The 18,549-nt window shown below is 39.7% G+C and overlaps 3 protein-coding genes across 7 annotated transcripts in view; 1 reads left to right on the plus strand and 2 right to left on the minus strand.

Moving 5' to 3' along the window:
* Window positions 1-14,302, minus strand: part of LOC144930413 (uncharacterized) — a 72,121-nt gene extending 57,819 nt beyond the window's left edge. For 3 of the 4 annotated variants that reach the window (XM_078852158.1, XM_078852160.1, XM_078852159.1), the window contains exons 1-3: window positions 14,219-14,302; window positions 11,029-11,517; window positions 3,050-3,099 (exon numbers count right to left, since the gene is read on the minus strand). In XM_078852158.1, coding sequence (XP_078708284.1) covers window positions 3,050-3,099; window positions 11,029-11,083 — 105 coding nt within the window. In that variant the 5' untranslated portion in view covers window positions 11,084-11,517; window positions 14,219-14,302. Of the gene's footprint in view, window positions 1-3,049; window positions 3,100-6,066; window positions 12,459-14,218 lie in introns of those variants that run through there. The other variant, XR_013635559.1, reaches the window with a different exon arrangement.
* LOC140908914 (coiled-coil domain-containing protein 162-like) lies at window positions 88-15,042 on the plus strand. Its single transcript, XM_073336988.2, has 7 exons — window positions 88-489; window positions 1,244-1,453; window positions 4,652-4,978; window positions 7,594-7,656; window positions 8,893-9,023; window positions 9,582-9,681; window positions 12,275-15,042. The coding sequence occupies exons 1-3, from the start codon at window positions 376-378 to the stop codon at window positions 4,724-4,726; spliced, it is 399 nt and encodes a 132-aa protein (XP_073193089.2). The 5' UTR covers window positions 88-375; the 3' UTR covers window positions 4,727-4,978; window positions 7,594-7,656; window positions 8,893-9,023; window positions 9,582-9,681; window positions 12,275-15,042.
* CD164 (CD164 molecule) overlaps window positions 14,975-18,549 on the minus strand; it is a 15,668-nt gene continuing 12,093 nt past the window's right edge. For both annotated transcript variants that reach the window (XM_073336990.1, XM_073336989.1), the window contains one exon: window positions 14,975-18,004. In XM_073336990.1, coding sequence (XP_073193091.1) covers window positions 17,838-18,004 — 167 coding nt within the window. In that variant the 3' untranslated portion in view covers window positions 14,975-17,837. The remainder of the gene's footprint in view (window positions 18,005-18,549) is intronic.

Below are 18,549 nucleotides of genomic sequence, written 5' to 3' on the forward strand. Positions count from 1 at the left end.
TTGTACTAACCTTGAATATGTTGGTAAAAATGTATATATACCTATCACATACCTAACCCAAATAGTTCTATCCATACAAAATCTGTCTGTAAACCAAGCTTTAGCAAAAATGAACAGAAACATACCAAACAAGCCCCCAAATACAAAAACCCCCAAAATCAAACAAGCACCCCTACATTTTTCAGGCCTTCTTTTTGAATCAGAAAGAAACAAAAAGGGACTCCCGCAACTTATTAAAAATCCCTTGCAGGTCACCTTTCAAGTAATCTGGTGCTATTAACAATAGAGGACCATGGCTTTCATTCCTTAATTTTATTACATTCTTTTTGTTAACAGGAGGCCCTTCAAAACAAAGAAGAGTGTTTGAATGCCAAGATGCTGGCAGAGCAAGAGGTGTTTTTATTTCGTCAGCAGCTGGTGGCTGTAAGGAAGGCTCTGGCAAAATCTCAAGTAGACAATGAAAGACTAAAGAAACAGTTAGATAAACAGGTACCTAAAATAACGGTCCTGACTCATTCTACGAAGTGGGTCAAATTATCACCTCCTCTCAATACCACTTACTTCAATAGAGAATTTTACCCATTGCCTTTCAAGAGGGAAATACTTCCTGAAACAATTGAGGGACAATTGAAAACTGAAGCTGAAGATGTATATATTTTGACTCTACCAAGCCATACATATTGGTTTGAGCGTTTTTCACATGTTGTAGTCAGAGAGAAATATAGACAAAAGCTGTTAGGGATCATATTTAAGATTTATATCACCTCAGCAAAATGACGATCAAAGATTTTAAAGGGTTATTTTATGAAAATGAAGCTGTAAGATGAAGATGTGAACTGTCCAAGAGCCTAAGAATATCTTCTAGATGCTAAATACCTGTATTAAAAAATAACTCCAGTAATCTATTGCTGATAATTATTTTACATAAGAGAGAAAAAGAAAACTCAATGTTTATTCCCACACACAAAAAGTTTAACTTAGGCCTTGTCTACACTAGAGGGTTAATTTGATGTAAGTTAGGCAGTTTAAGTTATGTAACTTACCAGAGCAGGGAGCTCCTTTCCAGGCATTGCTTAAAGGTGATGTGCAAAGGAGAAAAAAGTGGGTGTCTGCTCTATTTTGTTTCTGTTTCCAGGAAGTTTGAGGATTGGTTTGTTTTTAATTCTGCTTGTTTTTCTTACATGAGAAAGGAATGAGTCTTTCAAGTTCTGTTGCCTGACATATTGTTGTTTTCATGTTATAGAAACACTTGCTACAAGAAGTAGAACATAGGATGACTCAAGAAGCCCGGAGCAGGCAACAGCTGGATGTGATGAAAGCAGCAAACATGGAGAAGATGCTGGAAGACATGGGGCAGAAAGAACAGAGGCTGCAATGTCTGACTGAAGATGCTGAGAAATCTTCTAGAACAGTGCAGCTTCAGCAAAAACGGATCAAAAAAGAAATGCGGCAGGTAAGCGCCTAACTACACCTTTAAACACTTCAGCATGTACCATGTTGCTAAGGAAGCTAGCATTCCTTGAGAAATGTATTAGGGCCTCAGTATTGGTTACCAGCTGCATGTCTTTCTCTGAGCAATGCTGAATGCATCCCCTCCAGTGTCCTGGATTGCACAGTATAATCTGGATTTTGGGAGTTATTGCCACCTCCTTCTGCAGCCCTGCCAAACTAGGAGATGTTCTGAAACGAGAGACATCCCCATAGACTGCCTTTGGGTCTAAGGAACAGTGCACTGGGTTGGGGGCTAGGAGACCATGTGGTCTAAGCTCATCTCTTCCAAAGTTTTTTATATTTGTGTGTACTTCACAACTCCTACTATTGAGCATGGCCTTGAATCCCTGTCCTCAGAAGCAAGTATTCTCCCCATTTTACAAATAAGCTAATGGAGAGGTCACACAAGGTCACTTCTGACAGAACTGGGGATAGAATTGTGTTTAAAATGGCAAGCCTAAATCTCCTCCACACATCCACAATGTGCCAAACCTAAGTATTTGTAAGCACTGCTCTAACCACTAGATCATGCTCCCTTCCTAGAACTGGGAGTAGAACCCAGGAACACTGATCTCCAACATTCTACCATCACTTAGCAAATAGTTGTGTAATCCACTGGCACATGTGTGTCACATCCCTCGCTAGCTGCTGGTCTACAGAGAGGATAACACGGAATTCTTTAGCTCTGTAATAGGAATCTGAAGACTGAGGGTTCAAGTCCTGCTGGTACTTTGTTTGTACATTGTGGAATTTCTGTCCTTCCTGATTTCTTTTTAAACAGTTGGTTTAATGAGTGAGAAAACCTCCTTAAAAACTGCTTTATAGTTAAAAAGCCCCCAAACATTATACCACAATTGACCGATTAAAATGTGTAACAAAACACAGATATAAAATGTTTCAGCCATTTGCGTCACATTGTGGTTGCTTCGATTACACACTGGCAGATTTAAGATTGAGAGGTATGACTGAATGGAATGGAGGAGCTCAGGAGTGCCTGTTAGTTAACCCACTGGTATATTAAGTCTTCTCCTGCATTGTCACGTGAACTGTAAATGAGGAAATCCATTCCAGCAGTTTCACCATAAACTCATAAACTTAGAAGTTACTAACATTTAAATGTTCTTATTGGGTGAAATCAAACATGCAGTACTATATTTAGTATAAATTATAGAATGGCTAATCATTCCCAACAGCACAAGCCTTTCGCTTACAATAAAAGTTTGGCAAATTCTACTTGATTAAGTTGTTTTTTATGCAGATTTTACTGATCTTATCTGATTATATATTTTGTGTTTAAACAGTTCTGGATGATCTAGATCCTTTTGGGAGATTTATTGATGTATAAAGTAGATCCAAGAGCACCTTGACAGCCAAAACATACACAAAACAGCTGCTGTTTTGTGTATAAAACAAAAACACATGGTTTTTCATCTTCAGCATATCTTAATGCCATTACTATGGTATAATAACAAAGAAATGGCTTGTTGAAACTAGTCCAGCAAATACAGGGCAAAACCACTGATTCAGGGCAAAGGAGACACAACCAAAAACTAAACACCTTGGTCGCTGCCATAGATTGGTCATTTTTATCTCCACTCCAAATGTTTACTATTGTAAAAAAAGAAACATAATTAGCATTTATGGTAATTATCAAGTCTTTGATACTATAACACAAGTTGTATACAGCCATTGCAGACAGCATACATAGCTGGCATGTAGAAATTGTATTATTCCTTTGCTTTATCTACTTTCTATCTGACACGATTAAGAGGCACACATCCATTACCAGTGGTTCTCATACTGGGGTTCAAGGAACCATTTTTGATGGTCCACTGAATGAAACATTTTGGGACACAGACAGGCTTGAGCCCAGTCTACACATATAAATTACATCAATTTAACTAAATCAGTGCCAACACGTTGTGTGGACAGTCTGAAGTTGGATATTGAGTTAGCTTAATTTAATTGCTTAACAATGTCCTCCATTATTAGACTGATTTAAGACTGTCTGTAGAAAGGACTGGTACAAATTTAAGTGAATAAATTTAGAAGCTGATTTAACTAAATGAGTACAATTTCCGTAGTCCAGCTCTTGAATTGGATTGTTGGGTGGATAAGTGGGTCAATGAGAAGTGCTTTGTGTCTCTTACAAAGTGACCTGCAGAATGAAAATGTTTGAAAAACATGTGATTAAATTTAGTCAGGTAAGTCCCCTTGGCTGCACTTCATGCACTCCACAATCTCTTAAGAGCATGAAGTGTGGCTTTCCATCCCTTTTTTGCAGTCCTATCATAGATAGGATGAAAATTCCTTGTTCTTATCTGACTGCCTCTCCTGTAAACCTGGCCAAAATATTTTCTCTTCAACCACCTGAACAGTCCAATTGAAAGCACCCACCGCGATTTGGGAGAGTTGGGATGACAGATAGCATTTTGCTGGGAATAGTTTGGCAGGCTGCTGGCACTTTCTGTGACCGCCTTTATTGAGAGCATATGATGCCAAGAGACTTTTGGAAGAGCAGAGCATTCAGCCCTGGCACATAGGCCAATGAGTTCATAGTTCCCCATCTCCAAATGGTGCAGCTGTGCACCCTTTTGTTGTGTTTACAAAATACTTGTAACCCTTTGAGTGCCCAGAAACATCAGTAGCTGAATTGGCCTTTGAGAAAATAAACAAATAATGTGGTATTGGATAAACAAAACAATTAGTGTCAGGACTTTAGTGCTACATAGTGGTCCCTGCTGCTGGAGGAGACCTATGTGGGCATAAAAGCATGTGGCTTATAACAGTTACCCTGTATAGAACTAAGCCATCGTCTCAGTGGTGTCTGATTCAATTGCTGGTTCTCATTTCTTGCTCCTTGTTCTGGCAGGGAGTGGCGGCACTGAGAAGACAGGCCACACAGCTGTTGGAGAAGCTGAGGGGAAGATGACTTGCTGTTGTTCACTCCTATCTTTCATTTAGAATGGCATTGAGGCTGGACATGGCTGGTCATGATGTGGGGTGTGGGTTACTGGGGTTATAAATAGAGAGCTCAGGGGAATGAGAAGGGAAAAGGCCCCAGGTTGTCTGTCTACTGTCCTTTCTTAAAGTGCTGGAAACTGCAGATTTTATTAGTTATAATGACCGTTTATACCAATTATATCACTCTCTCCTCCAGAAGGATCCCAGACACATTTTATACAATTATATCGAGGAATTACTTCATCCACCACTGAACTGTGACCACCTTTGATGTTGACAGCATCTGCTTCTCCTCCCTTTGAGCCCTTTAGCCTGTGACTTTGCTTTGAATGAGGACTGTCAGAAGATTTTTTTTCTTTTTTAACCTGAATCCTCTACATGTGGTATTGCCATCCTCCTTAGATAAGAAGCCAATTGATCCAAGAACGTAGTTTAAAACTGGATGCCTTCCAGAGGGTGGACGAACTGCAGTATCAGGTTTACGACTTGGAAGCTGTAACATCCCAGAGAAACTCACCCGCAGGTGAGGGAACACCTATTTCTTTTAAAATGATATGGAACATCCAAACAAGGCCAGTAGATGTTTCCAGCCTAATTGTGTGGCTTGGGTACTGTACCACCACCCGGATTGCCAAAATGGCACATGCCTTCATATTCACCAACCCCCACCTACAAAAATAGATGTTTTCTCTCCCCCCTTCATTCCCCCTCTTTTTTCTTCTTTTTCTTCTCATGTGTGAAGAAGGCCTGAAAGATGGTTTTGGTGTTTTGGGGGTGGGTGGGTTTTGTTTTTATTTTTGCTTGTTTTTTTAACCTTAGCACCATCAGGAATATAAATACTGCTGTTTTTACTGGAAGTCTCTTTGGAGAACAAGAGAATAGGAGTTGGGAGCTTTCTCGGTTCTTGGTTGGAGGAGCAAGAATTTTGAAGCTTTAACAAAAAGATTATTTTTTCTTCCCAGCTGTTTTTTTATAACACCTGTTTAATTCAAAGTGCTTTAAACAGGTTGATGAAAAATCCCCACCCCTGCAATTGCTCAAGTTTCACTTCCTTTCTTCTTGTGATATCAAAATCCTGCTAATTCTTCAATCAGCTGTAGAATCATGTAGAAAATTGGGATGGCCAAGACCTGAATTTTTAATACACTAAATACAGGGAAAAATCCCAACCTTCCAGGCCTTCTTTAAATATTATGAAGACTAAAAAAATGACATCCAGTTCTGACATACCAGGGTACAATCCAGACCAATGAGTAGCTTTGTCACTCCTGCCCTGTAACCTAGGGTGCCCTTTAGAGTGCTTTGCTTATGTAGCCTCCAACTTGGACTGCTCACAAACAGCCTCCAGCATGTCCAGCTATGTCTCTGTGTGTGCTGCAGCCAACCAGCCCCTGTGGGCTCTTACCAGCCTTAAAGATTACCACAGGGTGACACCAACACACTCCCAGTCCCAGATTTTCCCCCAGAAACCTATGTCCTGTACTGCCCAGCCCTCTCCTGAACAATACAAATATATTAAGTCTGTTATTCCCTTGAGGGAATAATATGCACACAACTTATTACCCCAAACGGAATTACCCAAACACTTCGACTTAAACACACTGGACTAGATAAAACAATAAAACAAGTTTATTAACTACAAAGAAAGATTTTAAGTGAGTACAAGTAATGAGGCATAAAAGTCAGAAATGGTTACCAGAAAAATAAAGATAAAACGCATACTGGTGGCTAACTTAAGAAACAGTATTAGATTCAAAGCAAAGCTTTTTTTACCACATGCTTCAGAAAATAACTGACCAAAATTTCCAGTCAGGACCCCTCCCCTAGAGTCCAATGGCTGCTTCCTTTGTCTCTTCAGATGCAGTGAATGTGATGAGCAGGGAGAGAGAGAGGTGCGCTGGGGTGTTTCTCTCTTTTTTATAGTTTCATTCCGTCTCTTGAAAACATTGCCAGCTGAGACAGTGTGTCTGTGTGGAAAGATGTTCCCTGCTGGGATTTTTTGCTGTACATTCGGTAGTTGCAGGGTTGATTTGCAACTCATTGTGGGTTTTCCCTTTCTAATGCATTATTTCAGTGCATTTAATCAGAGATCTATTTGTGTTTCCACTGAAAGGTTAAGAGGAACAAAGTGAAGATTTCTCTAGCCACTGACTTTCAGAAGAAGCGATGTCTAGCATTTCAGAGACAGCAGAGGGTTCTGATCTGGCAGCAAATTCAGCCCTGCAAATTCATTGCAATATAAAATATTCCTGATACTTCCGTTAGTTGCTCACCCTTACATCTTCACAGAATTCTAGGGATGCCATTAGAACTGCTGAGGCATATAAAGCTTTTCACCTCTAGGTTGATGGTAGTGACAAAAAAAATTGCCCAGGTCAATAGTCAATGGAAGCGTCCATATGATGGTTTTTTCGTTGTCCTATGTGAAAAGAGGTGTTCGAGTCATCCATCAGTTCACTTCACCAGATGTTCACTTCACCGAAGTCACTAGAGTTGGCATGGCTGTGTAGTCTTTAATAGAGAGGACAAAAGCTGGATGGGCTGCCATGGAGCCGTAGCTCCTTTTGGTGGTCCCTCTACATCAGGAGTGAAACATGTTGGTAGGACAGTACGGGGAAGCTTGTGCTGTTGCTGCCCATGCGGCATCTGTTCTGAGGGGTAAATAAAAGCCCTCCGTTTCCAGTAGTGTAAGTCAGACACCTTTCATAAGCACTGAAATTCACACGCAGTGTTAAGAATATTAAACTGCCTTTCCAGTGTTAGTAGAGATGAAACATATGGCCAGCGTAAAAACCAACCGGGCAAGTAAGGATGAGTACATTCTGAACCAACTAGAGCTAGCTCTCTATGGGCAAATCAGACACACAGGATGAAAAGAAGTGAAAATCAGCTTGGACATTTCAAAGTATTTGGCTGGCAGGGAGTTCCCATTCTTCAACCTGCTGCATAGCTAGAGAACTTGTCTGGAGAGCAAGGCAAAGCCTTTGTTTAAAATGGAGCCTGCCTCAAAATACAGACATTCCGCAGATGTCTGTCCCCAAATACTAAAAGGACATGCTTTTTTCTAGCTTCTTCTTGATGATTATGGTGTTAATTGTGTACTGTATTATGGCTGTTGTAATTTATTTCTTTAAAAAGGAATGAAGAAGTCCACTAATCTGATGTCTTATAATGCTAGCAGCGTAAGACGTTCTTTATCAGGTAATAAACCAATACAGAATAACTATCACTTCCCACCCATTTGCAGTAATGCACTTTGTCAGGAAAAGCAGGCTCACAGAGTGCAAAGGTTTGTATTTTTTATTAATTTGAATAAGGCTGTATTGTCTTTAGTTGTAATATCAAGCCCTAAAGTAATTGCATGCATTACCCTTCATTCTAGTATTCATATTCATCTAGGGGTGACAAGCATACAGTTGCTGTATCTCTATCTATTTAGGCTGTATTTGAAACCACAGCCAGGTCTTGACACTCTCATGTGATCTGGTTACAATAAACACAGTTGAGTTGTCCACATAGATGCTTTAGTCACAGCACACCCAACTGTCCACCATGCTGCCTATCAGTGCTTTCTGAGAAAATCTGGCCTGTTGCCATATTGCCTCAGATTCATTTGCCTCAGCAGGGGACACAGGACAATACATTCTGGGACGTCTTGCTGCACAAAGATATGGGAAGGAGGAGGAGCACCCATCTCAATTATACTGACGTAGGGTCGTATCTGTATGGCAAAATAAGTGCTATAATTAGTTTACAGAAACATAGTTAGGTATCAGTCAAGGCTGTTGGCACGGGTGACATGTGGCAAGCTGCCAGTGGCTACTAACAGAATATTAACTATGCTGTATGTGGAGACAATCCAAGATTAGAGCTAATCATATGAGTAGCTGGTTAGAAACTCAGCATCTGCTTTAGAGATTTCTGTGGCTAACTGGACCAACAGTCAATTAGGGAAGTTCCTCTGTCCGTGTGAAGACCTAGTGAAGGGAAAAAACTAAGCTAACACTTGAAATTGAAGAAACACATCATCTTTCATTTTTGATTCTGTTGCAATCTAAGGGATAATGACAATAGTGCTTTGGAGAAACTATTTGCATATAATGGATTATAGAGTTTGGATCAGCAAAGATCTGCTTCACTGATCTGTCCACTGATGGTGGAATATATGTATGACTCCCTTAGTAATGAGACTTTCTCTAAGCTGTGACAGGGTATGGGCTTTGATGAACTTTTTATGCAGAAATATTGTGGCTATTTTTAATTCTGCACATTCTCTTAGAAACTATACAGGAACCGCTATGCAGTTAGGACAGGACTAAGAAAGAAGTTGCTTACAGTTCTGTATGACTGTTAACATCTGTATTTTTGAGAACGAGTGCTTTGTGTATTTTTGCTAAAGTCAAGTTCTGCTGTAACTCCACATTATTTATAATATAGGTTCTGCATCCTGGGCCCAGCGCACAGTGCTCTCAGCATCAACTCTACCTAGGGATTACAAGCAGAATCCTTTGACTCCAGATCCCAAAGGTAGCAATGTAACATCTGGAAAGACTGAACGGCCAAAGACTGTGAGTAATGGTGGATTTGGTAGTGAGTGGTAAAAGAATGTCAGTGAAGTTTGTGAAAAATGAATTGTGTTGAGTCAGTCTCTAGGTCTGGACATTAACAGTCTAATGCCCCTGAAAGATCTGGATTAAGTAGTAGAATAGGGGGAGTGATATAATTGAAGGCTTCCTCTCACACCTGATTCACACACAGTCCTTATACACTGTTGGCTGATTTCCAGGGACTTGTTAGGCTTCTAAGGGACAATGTGTCAGGGAGGACCACCTATGCTAGAGGGTGCTGTGCCAGAGTCAGTAACTTCTGAGAAGAGCAGAGGAGGTGGTGTCTTACAATGAATCCTGCCCCTCTTCAGCCAGGAACCTGCCCCATTCCTGGTCAGCCTGCCTTCTGCAACCACTTCCCTTTGTTTCAGACTAGGAAGCAGCAGGAGAGAAATATGTGCCTGCAGGACAGGCTGGGATGGGTTGCTGATCAGGATAAATCCACTCATGCTCAGTGTAATTACTGCACAGACTCCTTCTGAGGGTTAACATTACAGCCCACTCACTTAACAATTGCAGGTGCCCAGCAGATGGAGGAACAGAGTGATAGATGCTTTCTTACCAGACCTGGCTGAACACACTCAACCTCCCAGCCTCATGCAAACAGGCTGGCCCAAAAGTGAGCTGAAATGTACTTTTGATTAAAATCAGAGGGTGTTTTCAGACCTATGCATTGTAACTGATCCAGCTAACATGGAGTGGGATAATGAAATTTATGCAAAGCCAAACTGATGTACAAAGTAACAAGTGCTCTGACTGGGCCCTGGTCTACACTATGAACTTATAGCAGTATAAATATGTTGCTCAGGGGTGTGGATTTTCCAGTTATACCAACCTAACTCCCAGTGTAGACAGTGCTATGTCGGGGAGGTGGAGTACCTACGCTGATGGGAGAAGCTCTCCTGTTAGCGCAGACACCATCTTCATGAAGCGCTACAGGGGTGCAGCTGCCCTGCTGTAAGTGTAGACAAGGCCCGGCAATCCTTTATTGGTGTGAACTGTGAAAGGCTTTTTTGTATTATAAAGATTGTGCATATTTGGCAATATGGTTAGATATAGAGAACCCCCACAATATTAACCACATTCCAGGATTTGCTATGAAATTTTGTTTTATATAAAAGTAAATCATTCTGCTGGCCAACCTTCCATGGGAGAAAACAAAGCTGAGTACAGCATGCCAAATATGGACATAAAAAATAATCCCCCTCTAGAGAACAGGAAAAGTACTGTAAAACAAAAGAAACATCAGAGAGGGAGTGGGATGAAGGGGCTTATCCTGCTGTTCAGTTAACACTAGAGCTGGTCAAAAAACAAATTATTTTACAATTTATTTTTGTTCTGAATTAGAACAAACACAAAAACAATCAAAATATTTGGTGCAAAGTAATTTTAAGAAAGAATCCAGAGAATCAAAACAATGTTTTGAAAAATTCCAGGGAGCAGGGGATTCTGGGCAGGAAACCAGGAAGACCTGGTTTCCATCAAAAATTTCTATTGATTAGATACATTCCTGTGAAAAGTTTCAATTCTAGTGAATCAGCATTTTCCAACAAGCTCTAGTTATTACCTCCTCTTTCACTCATCACAGAAACTGATGTTCTGGGACTTTCCTATTATCTAAAAGATGGTGATGAGAAAAGCTTTGTTCAGTGTAGTCCTGAAGCCTTAAAATGCCACCTGTCCTACTGACAGGAGTGTGTAGCCTGATCTATAGTGTGAGTATTAATTATATTGATTACCTAAAAATTCCCAGGTATCATTTTGACAGTTGACAGGTCCTTGGCCCAAGAGCAGGCCCAGTATTATTAAAATTACTATATAGTTGGGAATCCCAATGTGCACAGCTGCAACACTCACTATAGGAACTCTTCTATATTTCCAAATAGTTTATTAATACATTTAGTGAAGTCACACACACTCACTCAGTAAGATAGAGACACTACAGAACGTACATCCATATACTCACACCATTCCTTGCAGGACGACCTGAAAGACTCATCTTCCTCATCACGAGTGGCCATCGTTTTGGCCTCTTCCAAGGACTACACCTCTTTCTTACCCCACAGGCTGGGATGCAACCTTTATAATATGTTACACTGATGCTACTATATCTAAAGCATACTCAGTAGGGGTTTTTCCCACTTTTTCCCCTACATATATTTCCCTCATCCTACTAATGCTGAGGTGTCCTCCTTCAACAGGTTAGTATACTGATAGATATGATCATGAGCTGAAATGGTAATTACATCTATCACCTGTTCTTAAGCAGATTTACAGTTATTACTTGTGTTCCTTGCAGTAGCACTTACTGGAACATTCTAACTCCTACCATTAAGCAAGCTCTCCTTAGTTCATAAAATCTAAAAAGTAACTGTTGATCTACGCCAAGGGTTATGGCCTACTTAACCACACTTATGCTTCAGCTCATGTCTTACAGGATACAGACATGCCAAACCTGTGGGAAAAAAAAAATGCAGAAATTGGGTTTGTTTTTGGCTTGTCTCTTTTTTTTTTTTATCAGTTCCTGGCAAGGAGGGGGTAGGGGGGGGGAAAGAGAGTCAGGGGTACACAGCAGGTCCACCACAGTCCCAGACGGCACAAAGGGGGCATCTAGTCACAGAGAATGTTGGGGTTCTTAGGGATTGGCTTGTTTTGAAATGGGATTAGCTTGATTTCTGGCTTATCACATGAAAGTTGGCAACTGTGGATACAGTAGGTTTCTTGCACTACAGTTGATAATAAAAGCAGCTAAATATAAGGCAAGGCAGTGAATATAGTAAAGGCAAGCCTATGGGCTACAAGTGTCATTTACAAGAGCTGTGTTATTTAGTGGAACTGATCCCATATAAATAGTGTAGTTCTAAGTCTCCAGGACTGTACACCGCTTGTTCAGTCAGGTACTGCCAAGTATCTGTCTACCTGTATAATTCAACCAAATAATATTCTACTATGCAAGAATGGACATGGGCTGTTTTTGCCCATCCACTGATTTCTCTGTGCCTTAAGGGATGCAGTCTTTGGAACTAAAGCCTGACCATACTGCCAATGGACCACAATAATCTGCATAAATTTAGATCAATGTCCATTTGTTTCCACGGGGTGCCTTTAGCATAAAGTAAGTAAAATGGATCTGCCTAGTGTTACAGCTGTGTCATCTATATTCTCTTACATCCCTTTCCTCTGTCATCTTCTCACCTGTGATCTGAGGACAGCTGAATAGTGGTGCTTCCCTGCCACAGGTCAAGCCAATCCAAGCTTGAAGCAAGGCTACTATGACAAGACTCTATACTACTACAGGTTCTCAGCTGGTGTTTTTTCAGGTACCAAGGCAGAGCCTCAGCAAAGACACTTTTTCAAAGACAATGGATGGCCTTTTCTTTCACAGCATTATCCTTTCTGTAAAACACAGATCAGACTAGATGAAATAATGGTCTCTTCTGACCTTAAAAATCTATGAAACTAAGGCCTACATCTTCAGAGGTATTTAGGTGCCGTAGAGACACATGCTATTGTAAAGAGCAAAAGTGAAACCTGAACCTAAATGTCTGAGTTGGGTCAAAACTGTCCCTCTAGCCCAGTATCCTGTGCCAGATGCTTCAGAAAGAATGAACAGGGCAATTTATCAAGTGATCTATCCCATTGTCCAGTCCCACCTTCTGGTTGGCAGAAGTTTAAGGACACCTAAAGCACAGGGTTGCAGCCCTGACAGCCTTGGCTAATAGCCATTGGTGGACCTATCCTCCATGAACTTAGCTAATTCTTTCTTGAACCCAGTTATATTTTTTGGCCTTCACAATATCCCCTGGCAATGATTTCCACAGGTTGGGCAAAAAAGTACTTCCTTATATTTATTTTAAGCCTCTTGCCTATTAAGGACATTGGGTGACCTGGATTCTTGTTATGTGAAAGGGCAAGTAACACTTTCTCCACACCAGTCATGATTTTATAGACCTCTATCATATCCTCCCTTAGTCATCTCTTTTCTCAGATGAAGAGTCCCAGTCTTTTTAATCTTTCCCCATATAAAAGCTATTCCACACCTATCATTTGTTTCCCTTCTCTGAACCTTTTCCAATTCTAATGTATCTTTTTTGAGAGGTGTTGACATGATCTGCAGAGTTTGTGTGGCATATTTTCTGTCTTACCTGTCCTTTTCCAAATGATTCCTCCATTTAAGCACATTTTCAGAGAACTATCTACAATGCCTCCATGATCTTGTGAGTGGTAACAACTAATCCAAGTGGAGTTAAATGTTTGTTAGGGAATTTTATAACAAGGCAGCCATACTGCCTAGTGCACGCTCTTTCCCATTGTTTGACCTATGTTAATTTATCTAATACCAGCGTTGTCATTTAAAACACCACCAATTTTAATACTGGGAGTCCCAGGGAAACAGGCTAGGATGGAATATGCTTAGCAGTACCATAATTTGTCAACAGCGAATGATATTAGGACAATTAAGGCCAAGGTCCATTTACAAGTAGCAGTATTTACAGTTAAGGACAGAAGTTAGTGAAAAATAGAATATTCACCCATTAAGCAATGATATTACTTTGTTTAAAAACTTCAGTAACAACTTGCTGGAATTATTTATTTTGTGTTACAGGTTACTTCCCATAACCTTTACATTGTAATATGAAAATAAGAGCTGTAACATTCTAGTGGCAATGACCGTTAATTTGTTTATATGTAAATTTTACTTTTCATCCATTGTTAAATTGATACTATTACTAGTGTTAGGGTTATGATGTTTCCAAGTCTGAATCAGTTATGGTTGGTATATTTTTCCATATCATTCCTTAAGCAATGTGTGTGGGTCTTAAATAGTAACCCTTAAAGGTGGAAATGCTTATGTGTAGAAGGAGTTTGTAAGGCTATTGTACTGTGGCCCTATGAGTTAAAACTGGAAGCTTGCTATGTTAAGAAAATAGCCCTGAAGCTTACTCAGATTGTTGCTTAAAATTAACCCCCCCTTCCCCACCCCCAATCACCTCTGTTTACTATGATGCTGCTAGCATTATTGGGTAGTTTTCTATGGCAGCAGGCTCCTGAATTCCACAGGATACGAGTAACAGACTCCACTCTCCTCAGAGGAGAGTTTAGGGTGTGTACTCACACCACTTTAAGAATAACATTTACAAATTAAAAGCACTTACTAACTCTTCCCCTTATTCCCAAAGAAGTTCATAGGCTGTCTTCACTGCAAAACATCCCTCAAGTAGCACAATAATTGTGTTAGCAGCAGATGAGTTGTGCTACCTCAAGCTGCAGCACATATTCCCTCAGGCTAGCTGACAAATTAAAAGCATCAGCTGAAAGGGAAAGGAGAGAGAGATTCAGTTAAGGGATAACACTTTAACTTTTAACTTAAGTCTTCACTGTAGAGTTACAAGTCGTGTTAAAATCCCAGTATAGATGAGACAAGTTGTTGTTTTAAAATGTTAGCTGCTTGAGGCTATGCCCCAGCATTTGCCTCTAATAGTTTAAAACAACAACTTGCCTTGACTACACTAGGATTCAGTAGATTTTTGTCCTAGCATAGGAATAGTCAGTGAAAGAAGAGTGACTAACATCTCACATTACTGCAGAGATGTTGCAAACTCTGCCAGTGCACATTAGAATCCAGCATCAGGTGCCCTTCCCTCAATACCATGAACGGTGTCCAGTGGCTAGAGCCCTAGCCCAATCCATGTCTGTCACATTCTTCCTGTGTGACCTTGGGCACATTAATCACAGGTTCTTTTACAGCTGGAAAATTTAGTACTAATCTTCCTCAGAGGGGCTAAGATGAGTGTCAAGGATTACTACTCTGCAGGAGCAGTTTCACTAAGATTCACCCAGAAGGCTGAGAACACTCGTTTAAAAGCCACAGAATGAGAGACAATATTTACAAATAGAATAAAACCAAAAAATTCATTCAATAAATGTGATTTTATTTGTCAATTTGGTTTTCTGATTAGATTTGTTTTGCATTTCTTCCACTGAAGACAAAATACAAACAATACAGCAATGTCTGCAAGGAACATTCATAAGATATCAGGTTTGATAAATATATATTTGCACAAGGTGGTTTCAGGAACAAGTCAGATGATAAACAGCTTGAAAAAAAGTCACTACTGTTCAGTGCTTAAGCTCTGATTTAAAGAGGCAGCCTAATGGCAAATAAAACTACCCCATGGAGACAATTTAAGGAAGCTACCTTCTGCTTCAAAACACAACTAAGAGGACCTGAAAGTTCTGTTAGTCACATGCTAGTAGCCAGCACAGACTACCTGGCACTGTAATTTTGCAAGGAAGCTGTCTTAATTTTAACAAAACACAAAACAAAAACCATAGCAAGGCAGCCTAAGCACATGTCTGGCAGCCTAGACTGAGTTGCCAGACAGAAACTAAGTCCTAGCTATGATTTTATCAGCAGCATATGGAAGTTAGTCTGTCTAGCAAGGCAAGCATATAGGCTGCTGCACAAAACTTACACCTTCCTAGAACAAGACTAAACCTATAGTTCTGCAATAACTGTGCATTACAAAATTAGAGCTTCCTTAAGATTGACATCAATGGCACCAAGATCCTGGGTTTCTTAAGTCTTGGTAAGTAGCAATTGCTGACACCAAAGGATTATTTTAGTAACTAAGGCAAGTTCCCCCCATTGGTTTTTCCAACAAATCTGAGGCCAGAGATTTTAAAACAATTAAGGCACTTGAAAAATGATTGCTTAATGAGCACATTTTCTAACATAAATCAAGATCAGTGTGAGACTAATTCAGTTACTGTGTAAAATTTTGCTAAAAATGCTTTAATCAACTCCAGGTTTAACTCTAGCTTTGTTTTCCTTAAGTCTCCTGTAGCCTTTTGCTGCAAGTTTCTAAGACCAAAATGTTAGACAGAGCTTTTAGAGAATTAGGCACAATACTAAATAAAACTGTTTTATGAAAAGTGGGAGGTCTTATTTGTCACATTATAGAAATAAGTGCATAGAGCATGTTCCTCTGCCCAAATTAAGTTACAAAACAATTTAAGGAGAGGGGAATGACAGACTAAATGATTTTACAATATAAGGCCAAGGATACACCATCCAATCCAGACAAACAGTGCTTGCTGGAAGTTGGGTGGTCAGTCTGTTTAATAAACCTGAGCTGACTGCCTGGCTTTTGTCAGGAGTACATTAACCTGAAATTCTCTGAAGGTACAGCACTGTCTGGTAACAATTTTATATAGCAAGTTTAGTTTTTTATGCAGCATAACAAAGTGAATGCTTTCCAAGGCAGAAGAGCATGAGGAAATAAAACTCACTGCAACTAAAATGCTTTTTCATTTACTTAAGTTATAAAACCCATACATTGCCATGACTTAATTAGTAATCATGCTGTCAATGTTTAAACACCCAGTTTAAGGTAAACATTTCAATCATGCAAGTCAGTGGCTGCATAAGGCTATAGAATTTCTTCAAAATGGGGATAAGGAACACCATCCATTTGAAATTTAGTCAATTTTAATAGTTAAAAAGTAGTTTTTCAAGTGCTGAGCCTGCCCAATCCATTTCCAACATTATCTTATATTGTTTCACTCCCATAGTGCTGCATCAAAGGCCCACATAAAGAGGAGGAGAAAGTGTTTGTAGGCAGTGGAGAACAGTGAAACTTACTATGCACAAAGCAAACTGTTTCTCTGTTCTAGTAATCTTGAACACCTCTAATAATCATAGATAACATTTTTTCAGACAAGTATGATTTAAGTTGGCGCTCTTTTGAAGTCAGGAATGTGAAATTATGCTATAGCCTTCCTATGCCTGCCTTGTTACAGGCCAGAAATAGTTTGAGACAAGTGAAAATTTAGTTCACCTTCAAAATTAGTCCAATATCCCAGTCCCTCATTCACAAAAGAAGTCAACCTCTCAAAAGGTCAGAAAATAAAATGTTAGCCATGTTTTTGTTGTAGTGAATGTTGAGATTGGAAGGGTGTACTCTGCTTTACTCTATTAGGCTAGTACTGCATCAGCCTTTAACTTTGATACAAATAAAAATGGCACAAGCATTTGAATTTGCAACCCTAACTTTCTCTCTTTAAGGCACTGGACTTTATTTCCTCTTACATGGAGGGGAAATATTCTCACCACCCTTTCAGTTGTAACAACTAATGGCCAAATTTAAGAAATTAATGTGCAATACAATTCCTGGTTGGCATCTTTAATTCTCATATAGAAAAATATGGGTATAGCATTATTTTCTTCCAATAGGATATTTTATGAAGACAGTTTCTACTTCTACAAACCTTTGTTAACCTTCCTCGCAGTACACTACAAAAGCCACAAGCTAGCACAAATGGTATTTCACTCCCAGAAGTCAGTCACTGATAATTCATATGTTGATAAAATGATAGGGATACCGCACTTATGGTTGATTAAATTAGCCTCCACAATCATCATCATGAGATTGTCTACTCAAGACTGTTACCACTGAATACAAGAATCATTGAGAGTCTACATTTGGCATGTCAAGTTTAAAAAAAAAGAAAAGTCCCACAGCTGCAGCCACTAAGGAAAAACAAGAATCACAAGGACTCATGCAGCATATGGAGTACCTCTGCTGAGCCAGAGATGATTCATACCACCTCTTGCCAAGTACAGTGTTACAAAAATATCATCCTTTCAAAAAGTCTTCTTTTGGAGATTTAAAGGATATTCTGAACTGTGGTGTTCCATGTGGGACAGAGAATATATTTTGTTTCAGTGAACTACAGGAGTTGGGCTACTAGTCCATTGTAAAATGACAGGCTCTAGAGAGTATGATAGTTCCGATCTTTGGACTTGCAGAATTTATACAGGAAGAAGATTACAGCCTGCAGACCCAGAACAAGGACAATCCCACCAATGAAACTGGCAGCATCAAATGTAGACTTGTGAGGAGCTGGTTTAGGGGGACTCTCAGTAGTATGGGTTGTACCTGTTAAATAACAAATTAATAGATTATAGTTTAACAAGAGGATGTCACATTTACAGTAAATATTAGTACAGAATTTGGGGTTTTCCTTCTTGTACTATGAATCTGTTCAGTAAGAGGTTTGAGATTAAACACGGATTAAGAAAGCACAGTGTGTATGCCTGACAACCCCTAAGCATGACATTTGCCAACACAGTTCTTCACTTCCTTCCTTAGTACTCCCAGGTTTGAGGATCTAAGCAACATTTACAGCAATGGCTTTCAACCTGTGATCTGCAGCCTATATCTAAGATTTCCAAAGGGGTATGCACCTCTATCAGGACTCCCACAGAAGGCCAAAAACAATTTTCCTAATGAGGTGAAACCCTTTCTTCTGCTCCCCGCCCTAAGCTATTGGTTCTGCTCATATTTAGTGAATGACCTTACTAAAGTCAATAAAATCTCTGCTTGAATAGTCTCCCATCTGTTAAATAAAATCTTCTAGTAATGTGTAACTAAAAGATTTAGATCTACCTCATCACAACGCACAGGGCATTGTAGCCATCACC

The sequence above is a fragment of the Lepidochelys kempii genome, chromosome 3 (assembly GCF_965140285.1).
Source record: "Lepidochelys kempii isolate rLepKem1 chromosome 3, rLepKem1.hap1, whole genome shotgun sequence".
Lineage (NCBI taxonomy): Eukaryota > Metazoa > Chordata > Testudines > Cheloniidae > Lepidochelys > Lepidochelys kempii.

Excerpts from the sequence above, each read along its gene's own strand:
- LOC140908914 (XM_073336988.2), top strand. The coding sequence starts at position 376 with ATGCTGGCAGAGCAAGAGGTGTTTTTATTTCGTCAGCAGCTGGTGGCT. Across the intron at positions 490-1,243 it reads AGAAACAGTTAGATAAACAG|AAACACTTGCTACAAGAAGT; the intron begins GTACCTAAAATA and ends TTCATGTTATAG. Across the intron at positions 1,454-4,651 it reads TCAAAAAAGAAATGCGGCAG|AAGGATCCCAGACACATTTT; the intron begins GTAAGCGCCTAA and ends TCTCTCCTCCAG.